Raw genomic sequence first — 18,162 nt, 5'->3', positions numbered from 1 at the left:
ATCCACATTGCAGCTAACTTCCATGGAAATACCTTTAAGGAGACATAACCCTTAATTTACATACATACCACACCACAAAATGCAGACAACTCTTCCTTTAATGTGATTCATGTTATTTTGATGACCTTCAAGTCAAATTCAGATTCACAGTTACAAGCTCCATTGGCTAGTTTTATCTGTGTAACACTTGAGGCCTCCTGTTTGCTCTGAAGCATTAGAAGCCGTGTCTCTTGAAGTATTTGGCTCGTGCAAGGACATCATTGCAGAAGTCACAGTTCAGGTCTTGGCTGCTTCTGATGTAGCCAGGACCTCCAGCATAGGCACAGAGTCCACCTGGAATTTGTGAGATGGGTTAATGCTGACCCTATAGTCCCTCATTGCTTCAGGGTCTAAGCAGTTAGCTTAGATTCTCTTTCCTAATTGCTTCGTAGGAGGCAACTGAAGTTTGGGGGAATCTGATGTAATGTCTTGTATTTGTTCTTCTTACTTCATGCTGTGAAACCACTAACCCTGGGTTACACTTACCTCTCAGGTACTGGTCAGGGGTCCAGGTTGGAAACCTGGTCTGGATTTCTTTGATCCTAAGTGTCAGGACCTCGATTATCTGAGAAACCTGGGACTCGCTGATCCAGGATGTGGGAGCATAAAGGCCAGGGTCCTAGAGGGAGGCAGAGGAAAAGCTAAGTAAGCCAGGTGGGAGAGTGACAGGACTTCATGGGATCAGTGTTGCTTTTTAATTTCCCTTCTTTTTTCTCTCCTCCTCCTCTGGCAGAGCTAATGCCACCTTTAATCTCCCTGGGAATAAACAGTAAAAGTTACAAGGTTTGGGTAAGTGAAGCATGAGCAGACATTTTGCAACTGCTTCATTATAATGGTGAGAGGCAGAATTGAAAACCTAAGGTGACAGAAGTAGTGAACATCCCAGTCTGATGCCCTCCTTCAGTGTTTAAATGTAAGCCCTCCAAACCGGTCAGAAATGGCTTTTTCTATCTGTACTTGTAATTCTCCTTCCAGGTAATCTGAATGTCTAAAAGTACTTCTAATTTTTCTTATACATCTTTGGTTACCATTCCACATGAGTTTCAACATATTTAGGAGAAATGTCTGACTCGGGACAATTCCTTCATCTTCAAAGTAAATGGGCTCATCCTTTTCCCAAGGACAAGATTTCACAAAGGCAGAGCAAGGCATCAGAAATGATGCTGACCCTAACATCGCCCATGTTGGTATTGGTCCCTGTTTTGCATTTTCCAGCTGCCATGTGACTTTGCAGCAATGACTCCATCCTTGTAAAAACACCTCCTCACTTGGAAAGGATGGATTGCATGCCTTCCCCTTCACCCCATCCTCATCAGATTATTGGATGAGTCCCTAAATCAAAATGAGATAAAGTATTTGAAAGTACTTTTAAATTGCAAAGCGTCACTCCAAATAGTAATAGGAAACCAGTTTAAAGATCACTGAGGAGATCACATGCTCCTAAAAGCTAAAAAGATGACCACAGTACTTAAAGGCTTCCCAACAATTACAATAATAATGTCAAATGCAATAGAAAAAAAAATCACAGCACCATTGTCTCCTTGCCATCCTTGATCCCCCCAGATACAATGAATTCAACAGTGGGGTTAATGCCCAGTTCCCTGGGAGTTTCTGTGAGACAAGTTGAGACCAGGCAGAATTAGTGCAAAAATAAAACTGGATCTTCAGAACTAAGAATTGCGTAGAAGAAAGAAAAGGAAAAGGAATTCAATATTTGCTGAGAATCTGCCAGATACTAAGCACATTTTCCCATTATTGCATTGAGTCTTCATAACAATTCTATGAGGATGGCGTCTTATAGGTGAGGAAACTGAGGCCTAGGGAGATTAAATGAGGTCACGTGGTTACAAAATAACAGAACAAGGAACCAGACTAGGGGACCACAGATGATATCCTGGGAACACAGTGTAGTTGATTTTGAAAAGAAACCATGGCTCAAAACAAAACAGTGATGCTACTACCTGCATCAGGCAGGGATGTGGCTCTCACAGTGCCAGGGAGCACCTTTCACTCTGTGTTCCATAGAACTGCACTTCAGGGTGTCCACAACAACAAATGTGAAGATGTCCCCTTAGCATCATGCCATGCAACACAACAGCCATATATCATAACTGACAGAGAGTTACCTGCACAACCCCGATTCCATCACCCACATTGCCCACATTGACCATAATGTTGCCACCATGAGACTCCCTGGACAAGACACCAGCGATCACTGCAGGATCCATGCAGTACTTTTGGCCAACAGTACGAATCACAGGCTGATATCTCAGGATGTATGGCATGTCTATTTCAGCCAGCCTTTCAGAAGCACGAACTCCTAAAGCAAACACAGAAGGAAGGATGTGGCTTGTGTGACTTATGCTGACATGGGAGCTCAAGAGGACAGAAATCACACTCCAAGGATCTGGGCAGTGGTCTAGGACCAAGAAGCCCATGTTTCAGTCTGGAATCCCTAGTGGACCTGAAAGTATGATTCTTCTTTGGACTTGAGTTGGTGTCCACTGAGGCAGGGTCCTTTATGGCTTCCAGTGCCTCTTGCTGGACTCTCAGGGGATGCTCTGGCCCACACAAGACAATTCTCTAGGCACAGGCACACTGGCCCCATCCTAAGTACCCCAAACATATATGCCTATCCATCAGCTACAATGGGCACCAGATGTGAAAGAGAGAATCCCCCAACCCCTTTAAGAAGTCCTTGTTTCCCTGACAGGTTTGCTCACTCTTGCCCACCTTTCCCTCCTAAAAGGACATCCAGATATTGCATGATCTTAAACCATTGTAGAATAACAAGGATGTTGGGCAAAATTAAAACTAATACTGATTTACCTGGCTGGCCTGTTTACCTTGTAAGCATTTTTTGTGGTTTCAAAAGTATTCTCATCTACATTCCACCGACCAGAGTTTACAACAAGACTGTAAAATAAGTACTTTAAAGTCCTTTCAGTAGAGATGGAGGGGGACTAAATGACTCATTGAAGAACCACAGCACACACTTAGACAAGGTCTTTGGACTCCACGTCTAGTGCTCTTCCCACTACTTGGTAGTGTGGGGCTGTGGGAAATAGTGGGAGCCAAAGGATATGTTGAGAGGACCAAAATTTGTGAGGAAGGACAGGGAGACATGGGTTTGAAGTGTCGGGAGAAGGGACAAGATCCTGTCAAAGTCACCCTTGCCAAAAGGAGGCGCCTTCTTGGGGCGCCTGGGTGGCGCAGTCGGTTAAGCGTCCGACTTCAGCCAGGTCACGATCTCGCGGTCCGTGAGTTCGAGCCCCGCGTGTTCGAGCCCCGCGTCAGGCTCTGGGCTGATGGCTCAGAGCCTGGAGCCTGTTTCCGATTCTGTGTCTCCCTCTCTCTCTCTGCCCCTACCCCGTTCATGCTCTGTCTCTCTCTGTCCCCAAAAAAATAAATAAACGTTGAAAAAAAAAAAAAAAAAAAGGAGGCGCCTTCCGAAAGAAAGGGAAGTGGAGGGTGAGGTGGACATTGGGATTATAAAATACCACAGTAGTTCAGGCCTTGACGTTTTCCAATCCCACAAGATGCTCCAGGGGTGTTGAAGTTTCGGATGTTTCCATAGCATCCCCAGTTGCTGCTTTCAGATAAATCTACAAATTGAGAAAATTTCAATGTAAGGCATTGAACTAGACTCATGTTGATCATCTGTCCATGAATGAAGTACCACTAATAAAAAGAACTTTACCAAAATCCAATTACAAGAACTTCACTCTAAATTGAAACACTTTTGAAATTTACAGTATGGTGACTAGGAAATTATCACAGAAACCCCCTCGATACAAAATTGTCATCTCCTATCCTGCAGGCATGGGGAACTGTTGGAGCAGCTATACTCTTTGCAAAGCCCTGGGCTGTCCAATGTTGTTGAGTTGGTGTCTTGGAATCAAACCAGATGATCTCTTCCCTGTAACTAGTCCTCATCCTGTATCCTAGGGGAACTCTCAGTACTTCACCTTCAAATATTCCTGACCGGTTGGTCAGGTGAGATATTTATGGTTGCTCTGGAGAACCAGAGGGAAGTAAGGACTTCTCATTAGATTGCTCTTTTTTTATTTACTTTCTTCTTTGCTCATATCATCAAATCTTCATGATTTGCAAATCTTTGGAAATAAATCTACTACACATCATCATATGTGTATTGTATATTTATATAAATGCCTTTTAAAGTTCTATTTTCTTACTGAGAGCTTCTTGAGATTGACATCTGAAAATATTAATATTTTGGAGTACATACTTCTACTTTACAAACTTTTGATAAGTAATCTGAAAGAAATATGGAGATGAAAAGACCTGGTCTTTTATAAGTGTAGTAAAAGCTAAATGAGCTGATGTGTCTTTTTTTATTTTTTAATCAGTACATTTTTATATTTATAATTGGTGACAAATACCCTTAATATTGTAATTGGTTGTGTCATTCATTGCTCCTGCCCCATAGCCACTCCCTAGTCATATTAAATGCTCCTTAAAGTTCCTTATATTCCCAAAATATCTTGTTGAAATTTAAAAATACTTGTTAAATAAATGGATCAATCAATAAATGAATAAATGTAAGACCCTATCTGAGTAATCATCAGAAGTTACAGCTATGATAAAATTTGCTTCTCCTGAGAAACTATGCTTCCTCCTTTTATTTATCAAAAAATATGTACTTTTCCCTTTGCCCCAGCTGCAAGGAAACTTAAGACCAAATCTGAAATTTCAAGCATAGCAGCTATGTCAGCCTCAGTGGTTAGCTTAGTCACATGTTTTTGATCTCCTTCATGCTAGTTTTCTATTTGAAATTGCATTTGAATTATTACAGGAAGCCATCACAATTCTTCTACAGTGCTTATCAATGAGTACTTATCAATGATGTATATTTAAAGCCTACAGTACTTATCAATGAGTACTTATCAATGAATACTTATCAATGATGTATAAAGTCTATAGCACTTATAAATAAGTACTTATCAATGATGTGTATTTAACGTCCAGCTTCCAGCAATGCTGTCTTAAGCCAAGCCTACATTCTGCGGAACCCCCTCCTTTGTGGGGCATCTGGAAAGAAGCTATTTTTCAGTGGCTGTTATTAAGTCCAGTATTTTTTGGACAGCTTAGAAAAAAAACATTTTCTACTGCAGTTTCAAGTATCAGAAATACCATTTTCTTCCTATGCTTACCCTTCCCATCTCCAAGGTCATGTAGGAGACCCTTACTCACCAGTAAGGGCAAGGAGACCCAGAAGCAGCCACAGCACAGACATATTGATGAGCTGATTCTACTGGTCCTAAAATGATTTTAGAATAGAAATTAACTCAAAGATGTGAAAACATCAATCGTCATCATAACAATATGTAATGTTTCTATGGAAAGAGGTAAAAAAAAAAAAGAAAAACTTTTTCACCCATATCTTAACTAAGAAAATTAATTATTTGAATCATAATAAGAAAAGCAAAAGTAAGACATGTGCTCCATCCATCCTTTTAATTAGCTTTAAAATGATGATACTCCTGCTTGGTCCACAGGGACTCACCATACCACCAAGTTACCGGATAGTAATTATTTCAAGAAGACAAGAAACTTTGATTCTCAACACTGAGAAACATAGTGACCTGAGTTCAGATGCTGAAAAACAAACTTTGGATGCGTGAGCCTTATCTCAGTTGTAGCCCTCTCCTTATGAAAAGATAATGTGAAAAGGAGAATCTTATATTAGTGTTTCTCTTCATTTGGGTTCTTTTTTGTTCAGTGTAGAGGAAAGGTTATAGTGCCTTCAGGGTCTTGGAATATACTTTGTTTTGATTGGAGGAAGGAATTGGTAGACCTTTCTCACTGCTCTAACCCCCCAGCCTGGGAATCTCAGACCCCTTTGGCCACCTTAAGCCATGCTCCCCATTCCCCTTCTGCAAGACTCCTATACAGGAGAAAACCTGGGCCAGAACCTGGGAAGATAGAGACACGGGTTGATTCCACCAGCAAAGTCAAAATCCCATGAAGTCAGGTCATGGGTAGGGGGCCAGAATTGAACTTACAAGATGCTCACTAGATGGGAGAAGTGATAAATGGTCAGTATCAAGCACTTGCACTCACCCACTTTCTCTTTCTCATCCCAACCATTTCTGTAACCAACTTCCATGTGTGCAAAGAGCCTTGGTTCTCCCACTAGCTACCTAACAAATACACAAATGCCACCTAGCATAGTTGACTCCAGGCAATGCTGAAGGAGCTGGCCTTCTGTCCCCAAATTCTCCACCTCCCACTAACCCCTCCCACTGCAGAGTGTTCCTCATCCTCTCCCTAGGTCAGCTGAGCCTGACTACCTATCATTTTGAAATATTACTATCATTATAAGTAAGAGTGTGCATAAAAATACAGCACCTGGCACTTTCTCATCTCTTTTGTTTTGAGGTTATTCTTTTTTTTTAATGTTTTATTTATTTTTGAGAGAGAGAGAGTGAACAGGGTAGAAGCAAAGAGAGAGAGGGAGACAGGGGATCGAAAGCAGGCTCCAAGCTGACAGCAGCAAGCCCAATGCAGGGCTTGAACTCACAAACCATGAGATCATGACTTGAGCCAAAGTCAGACACTCAACCAACTGAGCCACCCTGGCGTCCCTTGAGATTACTCTTTATGGGTGTTTCCTTCCAAACACCCAGGAAAAGATTATGTCTCAAGGTAAAGGAGAGGTATTAAAGAAGTCATTTGAATTAAGTCTTATACCAAGCAATTGTGTGCTCCTCAGACATGGCCATTTGTTTTGTTTTGTTTTTCTTCCCCACAACACTGAGATGGTCTACCTGATTTCCCTTAGTTGAGTGGAAAATGCCATGCTTAGAAAGTTACAGGAACGTGGAATTTTAGCTGGGTCTGCAAAATTTCTCAGGTTCAAACACTCAACAGGAATTGTTTATTATGTACCCACTGAGCCTCCAACACTGAATGAGAGAGGACACTGAGTCCCAGGAAAAAGAATGGAGAAAGAGCCAGTTAGGTATAGGAAAAGCTCATACAGTCTCATCAAAGTTTGTCTTCACAGAGACTTCTCACTGGCTTTATGGAAAGAATCCTAAAGAAAAAAGCACTGCTGGCATCCAGATGCTAAACCCAGGGCATTTTACTCTTGTTGCTGCTTTTCCAGGGAACAAAAATACTTCCTCTTGGAAACCCAAGTGGAAAAGGACTTAGTTTTCATTGCAACATGAAAGCTACCTCACATTCCAAGAATGGAACTAAAGCTCTGTTGAGCAAGCACTTGAATGAAAAGAGGCTATGTAATTATGTGTGTCAATTACTTAGAAATACAAAGTTACTTTTATTATGTTTTAACTGCATCAGGAAAGAGCAACAGGTGACAATGGAAATAAACACAGCATACTGAAATAACTCAAACTCTGTGACCCAAACTTACAGATGCCAAAAAGCACTCTGTGTTTTAGAAGGGACTGTTGAGGCATTGCTGGAGTGTGCTCAGGGTAACCAAGTGTCCACTGGTTACTTATGGCTAATTTCTTAATCCCCTGGGGCTCCCTGCACTTGAAACCATTATTAGAATGTCAAGCCAAGACAGCACAGTGCTCATAATTAATGCCAAGCACAGTACCTCTGGTGGCATCCCTCTTCCTCCTTCCTGAAGAGCAAAACAGTGACACACACCACAAGATGTCAACAAGCTGGAGCAGTAGCCTGATGGGCACACTGGAAACAGACAACCTGAGCATCCCTTGGGGCCAGTTCAAGTTCCTGATGGCCTCTACCCACCTTCCCTCCACTGAATGCTTTATAATTCCCAAAGCACTGGTTAGGTTTGTAAGGCATAATAGACCATCTTCTCCTCCCTTAAGCAATTTTTCTGAAAAATGTGGAAATAAAAGTTTTTGGTCTTTGTAATTCTCTCACTACAGAACTCATGTTCCTTTTCCATGAATGTGCTCTCAGGTCTTCACCAGAAACCTTAAATCATAACCACTACACGTCCTTAGGTCCCTCCAACCAGCCTGGAAAATGTGTTGTATCAGCTCCCTGAGGTGCTGATGAGGAAGCTGACCCTGCCACATCGTGGCCCCCTGTTTGATGCTAGAAGAATTGAGGACTGCCCTACACATGCATGTTAGACAGGTCTCCCACTCCACACTGTCTTGTCGCCTGCTTTTACTGATAACTTGTCTTTCCGTCTGCTTGCTCCCTGTGGGCTGATAGGCCTTTCCAGTAGTATCTCGTCTTAGTCATCCACACTCTTGCTGACCTGTCTTTTCCCTCTCTCCTCACAGCAACACCCCAGCCCATTGCTCTGCAGATGGCTACCCACCAACAGGACTAAATTAAAATAATAGCAATGACAGTCACAAATATCAAATGTTTTCTACTATGATCACGTTTTCTTGAGAAAAATATAACTTTTAGAGTAAAATTTAAGGCTCCTTCTGAACTCACTTTTTGCAGAATTGCATGATCTGTGAATATGTATGTTTCCTGAATTTGGATTATGAGCAGTTTACCAGCCCCAAAGAGCTTGGAGGTGTGATGGCATCTCTTCACTCTCTGCAGGCAAATCCTTTCTTCTCTCTCTGTAAGCCCTCTGTGCCCTATTCTCCTCATTTTGCCCATCTGGGCAAACTCTTCCCAGAGTTGAGAACTCCAGGAAGGCTCCTTTCCCTGTCCTGGGAGTTATCCCTGGCATATCTCTTTCTGAACAAAGATCAAATGAAAGAGACCATGGTCTCTCTGTTAATCTCCTTGAAGCTTGTCTCTCCTTTTACTTAGCCAGGCTTAAGCTGCTAAACATGTTCGCCTTAGCTCCTTCAAGGTTTCCAGAGAAAATAGGATTCTATTGTAGAGCCATTATGTAAGGTGTATGAGTTTAATGCAACGTTGTCAGGAATGTGATGGTGGGGGAGAGATTGCTATCTGGCAAAATACCAACACCTCAATCCTTTGGCTTTGTTGTTGTTGTTGTTGTTGTTGTTTAATTTTTATTTATTTATTTTCAAAGAGAGAGAGAGAGAGAGCAGGGGGAGAGGCAGAGATGGAGGGAGAGAGAGAATCCCAAGCAGGCTCTCTGCTGTCAGCACAGAGTCCAACTTGGGGCTTGATCTCACAAACCATGAGATTATGACCTGAGCTGAAATCAAGAGCCACCCAGACACCCCAGTCAATCCTTTGGCTTTGAAATCACAGCAAAGACATCCTATTCAGCCTATTACACCTTCTGTTAAATGTACATCTGTTTCTGTTCTTTGTTTTGCACAAATCCAAAAGTAACTCTATACTTGCATTAACAGAAATCTATCTTTTTATAAGTATTATAATGAACAGAAAAAAATCATCCCATCATCTACATAATCTTTTATAACTTGGGCTTTCCTGGCAAGGTCCTTAAGTTTTATCCAACTCCAAATTTTCTTGTTTACTTAGCAGCAAAGACACCATCATTACCAATTGATCACCATAGACTGGATCTTTCATTCTAAATAAGCCTGAAAGTAAGTTTCCCCAGTCCATCTTATACTCACCTGTCTTCTGTTACCTCTTGTCCTTAGAGGCAAGTCAGTCCCCAATGCTTTATATAGAGTCCCTGTCCTGCTTCCTCTTTTTAAAAGTGTTGACTTCATCCTCTTATGAAAAGAGTTATGGCTAACTCTCACAAGTTATAGTAATAATCACAATAATTACAAATACTTTGAACTTATATAGGGCCTTTTATTCAAGAATGTCCTGGCATTATGCAAACATTAACCAATTACTTTCCTAGCACACCTCAGAGGTGGATCATAGTTTGTAGATTCATGTTGATGCTTTCAGTCCAACATTTGCTTTTATTTGCACCAGTTTCTAGGAATCGGGGAAGGTAAGAAAAGAAGAAAGGAAGGAAGGAAGGAAGGAAGGAAGGAAGGAAGGAAGGAAAGAAGGAAAGGGAAAGGAAAAAAAGAAAGAGAGGGGGAAGAAAGAAAGAAAGAGAAAAAAAGAAAGGAAAGAAAGGAAAGGAAAGGAAAGGAAAGGAAAGGAAAGGAAAGGAAAGGAAAGGAAAGGAAAGGAAAGAAGAGGGAAAGAAACTGAATTTGGAATGTCAAAAACTCATTCTTGGTTGGTGTTTCAAGCAAGGAGAACCACACCTTAGACAAACTGAATTGTTTTTATATACGGGTAGTTCATACATTTTGTTCCTAAATTCCTACCTCAATAAATACTTTGAGAAGTTTTATATGAAGTTTCCAGGAAGGACTCTGCCCTGGATTGCCCAAGGGATGAGTTTCATAAGTAGAAGAGGGAACCCTCTCTATTACCAACCACACCCTTTGCCCCATCTCTACTGAATGACTTGATTTTCCCTCAACACAGCCCCATCATTTGCTCTATACCTTCCCACAGGCTCTTCCCCCTGCCTGAAATGTCCTTAGGGACAGGCACTATGTCTCATGTGTCTTTATAACCCCACCCTGACACCCTGCCTGACACATAGGAGATACTCAATAAAATCCCTAGAATAAATGGCTTGCTCATTGTTAACTTGTTTGTAATCTGTCTCCTCTGCATCTCCTGCCTTCTCCCCCTGCCTCCACCCTGACACAACTAGAATGTAAGCTCTGAGCAGTGACCTTGGCTGCTTCATTATGACCGAGTCCTCAGAGCCCAGATCAGAGTCTGACATATTATGGGTGTTTGGTACATATATGTTGAATCAGTCAGGGCATGAAGAATTCCTACAACCTTACCCAGCAAGATTCAGATTGGGTTCCCAATGCCAGGTCCCAGGGTAAGCTTGCATTGCTCATGACCCATGCAGGCAGCCCTGTGGATATTTCTATCACAGCACCTGTGACACTTTTTTTTTTTTTTTTTTTGTCAGTCTGAAAACAACTGGAGAGCAAAGACTGGGTCTTTTTTCCTGTATCCCCTAAATAGCACATAAGGAATATTCAATAAATGTTTATGGAAAGAATAAGCGAATGAATTAATGGATAGGATATTTAAGACTGCAGCTCAGATTTTGGGGATTAGGATTTTGTTGCTCTCTACCAGTGGCTGAAATGATGAGGCCACAAGAATGCAGGGCACTGTGAGCAAGGACCCAGACCCAGAGACCCAGGGAGTTCCTGAACTTTAAATTTGGGAAGGAGGATATGAGAATGCTTGTCTCCTCTCTGTTATTGGCAGAGTTGGAATATAAAGCAGGGCAATAATGTGCCCTGAAGCCATATCCTTACAAAAAAACGGAGCCCTTTCTTTTCATTTTGTCTAGCACACACCAACTAAAATTTATTACAGTGTAAGGGAATATGGAAATGCCTTGACCCCACCTGCCCTGACCATGTCACTAGGGCTGATCTAACCCAGTATCCACATTAGTATCCTGGAAGGTTCTCCCTAGTCGGAGGCCAGCATGTTGCATGACAACAGCTCCGCAGAAATGATGCCCATACAAGCTTCAGGCTTGTTCAGCCCTCGGCTGGTTCCCATATGGATAAAAATTCCTTCCAAAGACCTGGTGTACAACAAACAGTAGGGGAGGTGGTGTGGGTATGGGAAAAAAAAGCTTGCTGCACTTAATCTTAAGTGACACTAAATAGGAACAGTGCAAAATATTCCCTGTCATGCTCCCAGGGCCAGGAGAGCAATGAATGCCTCTACAATTCTGATGCCAGTTCTCATGTGTTTTTTGTTGTTGTTTTTTGTTTTTTTGTTTTTTTCTTTTCCATACAGGCAATTCTGTGACACCAGTTGGGTGTCTGCAATTTAACTCAATTCTGACACTATGTACCTGGAGACAGCATCAGATCTCAGATTAAGGGTTCAGTCTTACAAGAATGCTCCCACCCCAGTTCAGACACCCATCACAAGACCAGGTTGTCACCTGTGCTTCTGACAGACAGACAGACTATAAATCTGAGGTTCTGAATCCTTGGGGTCAATTAATTTGCTAGAATGGCACATAGAACTCAAAGAAACATTTTACTGACTAGATTACTGGTTTCTTATAAAAGGATATAACTCAGGAATAGCCAGATGGAAAAGATTTGTAGGGTGAGATATGGGGACAGGGTATAGAGCTTCTATGCTGTCTCCAGATACACTCCTGTCCATGAATCTCCACCAACCTGGAAGCTCTCCCAACCCCTCGTTTTGGGTTCTTATGGCAGCATTACTTAGCCATGACTGATTGACCAGGGAGATTGAACTCAATCTCCAGCCACTCCCCCCTTCCCAGAGGTTGGGTTAGGGATGAGGGAACTGAAAATTCCAACCTTTTAATCACTCATTTGTCCCTCCTCCCACCCACCCTCCACCTTTCTTTCCAAAACCCACCTCATTAACATAATAAAAGGCACCTTTATTGTTCTCATCCCCTGGGAAATTCCAAGGATTTTAGGAGATCTGTACCAGGAATGGAGATGAAAACCAAATATATATTTCATTTCTTTTTTCTTTTTTTAAAATAATCCAATGGTATCTTTATACGCACTAGAAGAGATACCAAGATGCATACACACAGAGAAAAGGCCATATGAGTGATGACGTTTTGGGGTGATGGGGGTTCGTGGGGCCTGGAGCCAATGACCAAGAAAGAAGTCTTGAAGTTGTCTTTGGTGCAAAAAGGTGATTTTATTAAAGCATGGGACAGGACCCATGGGCAGGAAGAGCTGCACTGGGGTCGTGACCTGCTCCTCAGGTTGGGAGGGGTTCAGGGATAGAGTAAGTCTCTAAGGAATTTTGGAAGCAAGATTTCCAGGACCTTGAGAAGGTAGATATTGCTAGGGAAACACCATTTATTACCATTTAACAAAACCTTAGTCATGAGACCCTTAAGATGGATATTGGGGGCCATTAGCTTGGAGTATGATTGCCAGCATATATCTTGGGGCAGTTGAGATAAAGGAAGTAGATTTATAGGATTCTCAAGTTGGGATAATGTTAAGCTAAGGTTCTCTTTTGCCCCTAGCAAAGTGTCATCATTGAAGCAGCTGAGCTCCTGGAGGGAGGTCATTCTGCCAGTTACAAGGACTTGTCAGTGGGCTATAGGCAGTAAGGGAATTTAATTTTTCATTTGCTTTGGTTTCCCACATTACCGTGGCAAGCACTCAAACCCCTTTCCTTTGTTCTTGGGTAGCCAGGAGTGTCCAAGGAATATCACACATATTCCGCCTGGGGGGAAGGGGAGAGGTGCCAGCCTGTATTTTACCCTCAGCTTGCCCCACACTCCCTCATCATGAGGACACAGCAAGAGAGTACCCATCTGCAAGCCAGGAAGAGAAGGCTCAAGAAAATCCCAACCTGGGGTGACCAATGGCTCAGTTAGAAGAGCATGTGACTCTTGATCTCGGGATTATGAGTTTGAGCCCCTTGTTGGGTGTAGAGATTACTTTAAAAAATAAATAAATAAAACTTAAAAAAAGAGAAAGAATCCCAATTAGCCAATACCTCAATCTTAGACTTTCACCCTCCAAAAACGTGACAAAATAAATTTATGTTGTCCGAACCCAAATGTATATTTCTTATTACAAATCACAATATTGCACTCCTTCACCTCACTCCCACCCCAGCCTTACTTCACAGACACAGGATCTTCTTCTTAGTTTGAGTCTGTGTATGGAATGAATTTAGCTTTCTTACTTTTACCTTAAGGCTGGGTTCTGCATGGTATCCCTCCATAGGAACATAAATCAATTGACAAAAACCCCCAAAACAAATGGATAGTTTTACAGGAAATTACCTTGAGAGGTACCAAAAAGAGAATCATTCTACACATCACCAAACTTCCTAAAAATCCTCTTTTTTCATCTATCTCTCCAAAGTTTCAGAAAGTGTCTTCTCCCAACCATATTTCTTCTATAAAATGTCTCTTAAACAATATCTTTTTACCCATCCTTCTCTACTCCCAGTACTTCTTGGCATTTTCTAATACCCTAATAATGTAGTATTACAAGATTCTTCTGCATTAAAATTGAAAGCATTTACTGAACATATTGTGGGTGTCCAGATTGAATGGGGATTGGTGGCCTTGAGTGGTGAAAGAATTTGCCCAAGGCAGAACAAAGGAGATAGTTTATTGAATACACTGCAAGGGAGCAGCAGGCTGGACAGCAAAGAAGAGATTGTCTGCCTGGAGGCAGTAGTGAGGGGCTATAGTTATAGGGTAGAGAAGAGAGTATGGGAATGTATGGAATTTTCCGTCTTTTAGTAATCTTAGGAACTATTCCTGGTTGTAACTAGTCAGTTAGGGCCTATAGCTATTTTGAGGTGGGTCATTTAATGAGCCTGTTTGTGTTAGCTGGATGGTCACTGTGGGCGCTATTGCCTTGCTCAGGTTTCCACTTCTCAAGCCTGTTGCCTAAAAGCCAACATATCAGAATCTGTTACAAATGCCATCTCTATTACTCCTCACTTAAACGTCTGAGTTGACAGAGGAGGAAGGTATCTTGCTTGGGAATGGAGAGACTGAGTTAAGCACCCAGCTTCTCTCTTCCCCTGGATGCTGCCTTAGCATTTAGCTCTTAAATTCTGTACCATCTCTTTTAGGCAGGTGCTTCCTGGACTCCTGTTTTGTCAGTCTCCTGCCCTGCTCAGTGTTTAACCTTTCAACTACCTTCAGTCCTGAGTGAAGCTACCATCTTTGGTTGCTGCTATTCATGTCTCTGAGAAATGGCTTCTCATGGACCCTGCCTGTGATAATTTCCAATTCTTCTCCAATGTACCTGGGTCCTCTAACCCTAAAAATCCTAGTGGTCTAAGAGGGCGTTGTCCATGAAGAAAAATGATATCTTTATGTTTTAAAAGGACCCTCTGTCTGTCAATTAGATTAGAGGTGAACAAGAGTTGAGAGATATTGAAGAGGACCAGGTGAGAGATAATAGTTGCACTAGGATGATGGGTAACAGAGAGGACTAGATGCAGAGGACGAGGAAAAGAGAGGGGACATAAGCAACTAGCAGAATGGTGTTGAATCTTAAATGTGAAAGAAGACTAAGAATTGAGTTTTAAACATTGGAATTTGCAGCATGATTTTTCTCAGGTGTTAGAAATAAACCCATTGACCCAATCAAAGGAAGGATGCTGAGACTCGGAACATAGTGAAGGGAGGTTTTAATCAACGTTCTTGCATGAGTGGATGTCTGATGGACAGGAACACTTGGGGCAGTTACAGCAGACAATTTATCTCCTAGCATGCAAGTCCCTCCCCTGGTTCCTCATTGGCTGAGTACTACAGAGGTTACAGCCTTACCCGGAAGTTGCCTATGCCCATGTAAGGCAAAAAGTAACCTGATTGGAACAGGAAAATGTACATTCCCTGAAGTGCCACAGAGACTATCAGTTCCTCCTCCCTTTGTTCTTTGGCGCATGCTCATTGCAAAGCCCCCAAAATAAGCCTGCAAAATGGAGAGGGGAAGAAGAACCAGGAAGTGAAGTGTCTAAGGGTTTGAAACTCCATTGTTGGTGTGGTGGTGGTGGTGGGGTGTTCATACATACTTCCAATAAGTTGTAAACCTATTATTAATTAGAACAGCTTTTATTTGGTATTTCTGAAAATGAATCATCTCTCTTACCTTTCACACCAGGAATTGCCCCTATCTTCAATTTCCTGTAACACAGGTGAGTACCATGAGAGTACCCATTTGTAACTTTACCCTACCTCTTGTCCACAGTCTCTTGGATCAGTGGTGGGAAAATTACCTGAGATGAACCAAGAAGCAACTTGGAACCAAGAGAGAGATGTGATAATTTCTCTCCAAATTGCTGAAACCAAGGACATGTGGATTTGGTATTTGTTGGTAGTCTAGAACAGGGATGGACAAACTGCAGCCCAAGGGCCACCACTTGTTTTATAAATAAAATTTTATGAGAATACAGCCATGGCCATTCATTTACATATTGTCTATGACTGCTTTTGTGCTACAACGGTAGATTTGAGTATTTGTGACAGGTTCCACATGGCCCAGAAGTCTACCTGAGCCTCTAAGAAAAAGCTTGCCAACCATTGGTCTAGAATTTCCATTTGGTCTGAAGAGCTAAAGCCAAAAAAAGGCAGCTAGAGAGAAAAATGAAGTAGCTGCACAGGAGGAATGAAGAGGAATAATTGAAGAGAATCCTGACAACATCCTAAGCCAGGTTCCAAAAGGCCTAACCACATTCCTGTTCTCAAGTTCAGTTGAGACATCTCAGTTGAGTTATACTACATTCCTGTTATTATTTAAAGTAATTTGAGTTAGGATAATTATAGCTGCAACTAAAGGGTACCATTATTTAATTTACCCACTTATTTGTCTCTCATTCATTCATTCTAAAATTTTATAAAGGGCTTATTCTGTGTCAGGCATGATGCTGGTGAAGAGCACAACTATGACCTTGCCCTTGTAAAGCTTATATTCTAATATAATGAGTTAGGCTTCAAGTGCCTGTGAGACATACAAGTAAAGATGTCACAATGGCATTTGGAGCTCAGAAGTGAGGCCTGGATTGATAACTATAAATTTGGGAGTCATTGCTATATAGAGGGAAGTAAGGGTGGGGAACTAGAAGACGCTGTTTGGGAAGAAACCATCAAGTGAGAATTGAAGTATGCCCTTTACCAGTCCCTGAATAACCCCAATATTTAGGGATTGAGTAGAGGGGGAAGAAAAACTGGAGAAGGAGCCCAAATAGGAGAGACCATACAGGAGGGGAAAACTAGTAGAGTATTGTTAAAAAGAAACAGCACGTTCAAAATGGAGTCAAGTTATGTTAGGCCCCACCAAGACTTAATACCTAACATAATTGCAGTTTCAACCTCTCCCAGGAGTGGAATTTTAAACCAACCAGTTTGGAATGTCCCCAGACTGGTTGGAATGACCCCAGTGAGAAGTCGCCTGCATGATAAGACCCCCTGCTCTTTTCCCTAAGGGAAGGTGACCTGGCCTTTTTTTTTTTTTCTTTTGGTAATAATTTCCTTGTCCTACCTCTTTAGGCCTATAAAAGCCTTCCATTTTATGCAACTCCTCAGAGCATGCCTTCTCTTTGTTAGAGGGAATGCTGCCAGATTCATGAATTGTTGAATAATAAAGCCAATTAGATCTTTATGTTTTCTCGTTGAATTTTTGTTCTTTAACAATATTATATCACAGAGGCCAAGGACTTAGTGGTATCTTTGTTAAATGCTGTTGAGAAGAGAAGACTGAAAAGAGATTATTGCATTTAGCTACATAGAGGTCACTCAATACCATGCAAGAACAATTTTGATATAGGTGTATCAGGACTCATTTCATTGTAAGTAACTGAAAATTTGACTCAATAAATATTTATTAACTTAGGTAACAGGACGCTCAAAGATAGGCTGTTTCAGAGATGGTTTGATTCAACAGTTCAGCAATGTCATTGTGCACCTGGAATTCTTTTGTGCCTTCACTCTTCTTTCCTTCCTTCCCTCCTTCCCTCCTTCCTTCCTTCTTTCTTTCCTTCCTTCCTTCCTCCCTCCCACCCTCCCTCCCTCTCTTCCTCCCTTTTCTTTCTTTCTTTCTTTCTTTCTTTCTTTCTTTCTTTCTTTCCTTCTTAATTGGAGTAGCGTTCACACACAATGTTACATTAGTTTCAGGTGTACAACATAGTGATGTTTCAGGGTTTGTTTGTTTTACCTCAATACCTGGGGTTCATTGTCTTGCTGCTTTAAAGAATGAAGAGGTGGACACAGAATGAGCAGCAGGCAGAAGTTTATTAGAGTATAAAATTAGAAAGGAAGAATAGTAAGAAAGCTCTCTTTATAGAGAGGGGACATTCGAAAGTGAATGCCTGCGACTATAGGCAAGTGTCCTTGTTTTATAAGGTTCTGGTCAGCCCTCCCTTACCTTCCCCCTTGTTCCTTCTCAGGTCCTACCTTACTGGCTTGATAGTTCTAGGTGCTGGGTTTGTCCATTCACGATTGGCTCATTTTCATTGTATAAGGGGTAGTCTATGGCCATACTGTTCCTTGTTTCATATGTTTCAGGGTCTACTATACTTATTTTCAATTAGGTCTTTTGTCAGTTCCTGAAGGAGACATGAGGGGGGCGGTAGGTGGGTGTTAGTTACATTAAGAGGAACTTTACACCTGAGAGAGTTTGCTGTGTTCAGATGCTCTCAGCATTGTTCCAAAATATGTGTCTATCCCCACCCAGGGACCTCAGGTCC

At 41.7% G+C, this 18,162-nt stretch overlaps 1 protein-coding gene across 1 annotated transcript; it reads right to left on the bottom strand.

The window, feature by feature from the left end:
• Nucleotides 1–214: 214 nt before the first annotated feature.
• On the bottom strand, nt 215–5,296 carry LYG1 (lysozyme g1). Its single transcript, XM_047067932.1, has 5 exons — nt 5,254–5,296; nt 3,540–3,644; nt 2,166–2,359; nt 526–658; nt 215–333 (listed from the first exon to the last, which is right to left on the bottom strand). Exons 1-5 carry the CDS (start codon nt 5,294–5,296, stop codon nt 215–217), a joined length of 594 nt encoding a protein of 197 aa, XP_046923888.1.
• Nucleotides 5,297–18,162: the final 12,866 nt, after the last annotated feature.

This window comes from Lynx rufus, unplaced genomic scaffold (genome assembly GCF_022079265.1).
Source record: "Lynx rufus isolate CCGP_SWC_20201006 ecotype Redwood Valley unplaced genomic scaffold, mLynRuf1.p SCAF_8, whole genome shotgun sequence".
Taxonomy (NCBI): domain Eukaryota; kingdom Metazoa; phylum Chordata; class Mammalia; order Carnivora; family Felidae; genus Lynx; species Lynx rufus.
This window is presented reverse-complemented; position numbering and strand designations above follow the sequence as displayed.

Excerpts from the sequence above, each read along its gene's own strand:
- LYG1 (XM_047067932.1), bottom strand. The coding sequence starts at position 5,296 with ATGTCTGTGCTGTGGCTGCTTCTGGGTCTCCTTGCCCTTACTG. Across the intron at positions 3,645-5,253 it reads GGGTCTCCTTGCCCTTACTG|ATTTATCTGAAAGCAGCAAC; the intron begins GTGAGTAAGGGT and ends CTCAATTTGTAG. Across the intron at positions 334-525 it reads CCCTGACCAGTACCTGAGAG|GTGGACTCTGTGCCTATGCT; the intron begins GTAAGTGTAACC and ends CACAAATTCCAG.